Raw genomic sequence first — 3,105 nt, forward strand, 5'->3', positions numbered from 1 at the left:
TCAGAAGAGCGGGTTGCCAGTAAAGTACTGTAGACGGTCGCGGTTGAGCTTCTTCTCCTTCATCCGTCTGTTCTGGAACCATATCTTGACCTGGCGGTCGGACAGGTTGAGCATCCTGGAGAGCTGCAGGCGTTTCTCCTTGTTGATGTAGACGTTGAAGAAGAACTCTCGTTCAAGTTCTCGGATCTGGTACTTGGAGTAGGGACACCTTTTCTTCCGCGACTTGCTGGACGAGGCTGGACGCAAACGGACAAGATCAAAAAAAGATTCTTCATTTTCCACTGTATGAATTTTGACGTGCGTAACGCCCAGCGATTTCTTTATGGTTCACCAAGATTGCACTTGAATTCACTCATTTTGTTCTTATTTTTGTCCGACACACATGTGCGCACCTAACATGCATTTCACTACACGATTCTCTTTCCAACATTGTGCAACGCGTCTCCCTATTTTCGCATGTGAGATGTTTTTGCACACAAAAAAAAAAACAATACTCACTGACTAATCAATATGCACTTAAAGCTCTTAGTTTTCCACCTCCAAAATCCAAGATACTGATTTTGCAGAGAAGCATGCATATTTAACATGGCCGCCAGATGCAATTAAGTGAGGCTGTTTCCCATTGGTTCCCCATCTCAACAATATAAGATTACCAGCAGTAATCCACTTACTCTGCCCCTAATATTAGGCACGTGAAGCTGTTTTCAGATATAAAGGCAAAATATCCTTATCGCGCTGGGAATTACATGAACATTTGAATGTACGCCTAACATAACCAAGAGGTGCGCTTAAAATTTTAAATGGGTTCCCCATCTCAACCACTCTCAGTGAAATCCACTAATTTGTCCCTTCAATATGCACACATTGCCAAAAAGTGAACCATAATATACAAGACCCATTGGAAATTGCCCCAAAAAGCACCCGCGTTTAACATTAATTTAAACGTGCTTGACATTCGTTGACGACATTGGCCAAAAGGTGCGCTTGAATAAAGTTATTTACAAGAAATGGCGCTGCATGCATTCATCGAAGCCACTGTTTGGACGCACGTGTCGCATATTTGCAAGCATGCGCAAACAGCGTGGCTCTAAACTACTCCCTGTCCCAGTAATGACTTTATCCCTTCCCTTCAAATTCAACTACAATCTATTTATGTTGTCTCATTTCAAAGGCAGCTTGTTTACGGATGTATACGTAACATGACCAAAAGGTGCACTAAAATGAGGCGTTTTCGTCCTTATTACACCAATGCAAGAGCGCCACAGGAAATGCCGCTAAAATACACTGTTTAGTCGTGATCGGGCAAAATACGTTGATTTTATTGCTAATGGGATTGAAAATAAACCATGAGGCGTTTTAGAATGGCACAATAGTTAATAATACAATAATCAGTCATAAATAAAAAGAAAATACAATATTTTCAAAAAATCGTCCAGGGTTTTAAAATTAATCAGCACTTGATGTTTTTTTTTTTTTGTTTCTTTTTAAACGCCCATGGCACTGAGGTAGCATGAAAAAAAGTGCACTTTTATCAATCTCTTCCTTGCCAACTGAATAATGAAATCAGCAGTTAGACATTTATTTTTCCGCTTATTTTGCGCACATTCGCGTAGTAGCTCAGCAATGTACATCTCATTTTTGTCCAAATGTAACATTTAAGGTGTACCTTTACACACCCTGTTTGGGGATATGCGAACGTTCTAATGGCGAAAGGCGCATTTGAATTAAGTTTAACAAAATGGGCTCATTTACTTTTAGACACGTGCATTCGTGCATGTGGTGTGCAACAATTTTTTTTCCCCCTTGAGGGATTGTAATTAGTATTTAAAAAAATGCGATAGACGTATTGCCTTTTAAGGTAATGTTGCTAGTTTATTTGTGACGCTGTTGCCGGAGAGAAACTTGGCTGGGAAGATGTAAATAAAGCTCTATTGTGTGGTTACTGGTACAGCAGCCTTGCCACTGGAGTACAGCAGGGCAAGCGTGCGCGTTTGGCTTAACAGTTTCCCATTGTAAATACCTTTACAGCCGTAAAGAACATCTTATTGGGATATAAAACGCTTTTGCATGCTTATAAAGCCGCACACGAGCGCGCGCGGCCACGACGAAGGACACGCCATTGTCCACGCTGGACTCTCCCCTAATAAAGGGGGACTATACAACCCACTCTGCTGGCTGCCCTTGTCGCCACAGTTGGACGACGAGTCGTCGTCCACGCTGGCCGCCGTGTCCCCGCCGCGCTCGTCCACTTTGGCGTCCCCGGCCGCGTCCTCGCCGCTTTTCTGCCTCAGCTGCGGCTGCGGCTGCGTCGGCGGCTCGGCGGCGTTCTTGTCCGGGTTGGAGCCGTCGAAGAACTGGTCGAATCCCTGCGGCAGGACCCCGTTGCGTCCCACGCCGGGGAAGAGGTTGCAGGGCGAGCCGGCGCCCGCGTGGGGTCCGCCGCCGTACAAGGGCTCGCTCTTGAAGGACGACTGGATCAAATCCCGGTGCATGATCTCCTCCGAGGAGTAGTAGGACGCGTAGTTGCCCCGGTAGTGCCATTTGCTGGGGTGCTCCAGTCCGTAATCCCTGAAGGAGACCTCGCGAACAGGTTGTCCGATGTTGGCCGAGTAGGGGAAATTCACCTGGCACGAGGTGCTTTGCGGCAAAAAGGAAGAGACGGACGTGAAATCGGGCGTGGAGACGTAGTAAGTGCAGCTGGGCAGATACATGTTGGACGCGCGCTCGTCGTAGTCCGTCATGTCTGCGACGGCGGGAGGAGAAGGCGGAGGAGGCGGGCGGCTTCGGCTTCTCCGAGGCGTGTGTCCGTTAAACTTGGCCCATCTGGCTCGCCAGCCCCGACGCGCGCAAAGAGCCGCGAGCGGGCTCGCTATACATCTTGATCGATTCTTGAGGTAATTGTGTCATGTGATCCCCCGGCCCAGAAATTACCATACATCAATATCGGTCATTAAAAAAAAAAAAGAAAAAAAAAAAAAAAGCCGTCCTGAGAAACTCATGTGAGGCCGTGAGAGAGCCTCCATTGGCTCCCTGGGTGCTGGGGGAACTCCTCTCTTGCGCCATCATGAACAAGAAGAAGAGGAACTGCAATATTTTCATTCAGTC

General features: G+C 46.9%; 1 protein-coding gene across 1 annotated transcript; it reads right to left on the reverse strand.

Moving 5' to 3' along the window:
• Positions 1-2,869, reverse strand: hoxd11a (homeobox D11a). The gene is made up of 2 exons (XM_086051811.1): positions 2,168-2,869; positions 1-236 (listed from the first exon to the last, which is right to left on the reverse strand). The coding sequence occupies exons 1-2, from the start codon at positions 2,739-2,741 to the stop codon at positions 1-3; spliced, it is 810 nt and encodes a 269-aa protein (XP_085907937.1). The 5' UTR covers positions 2,742-2,869.
• Positions 2,870-3,105: the final 236 nt, after the last annotated feature.

This window comes from Filicampus tigris, chromosome 14 (assembly GCF_054856515.1).
Source record: "Filicampus tigris isolate MCC_2025a chromosome 14, RoL_Ftig_1.0, whole genome shotgun sequence".
Lineage (NCBI taxonomy): Eukaryota > Metazoa > Chordata > Actinopteri > Syngnathiformes > Syngnathidae > Filicampus > Filicampus tigris.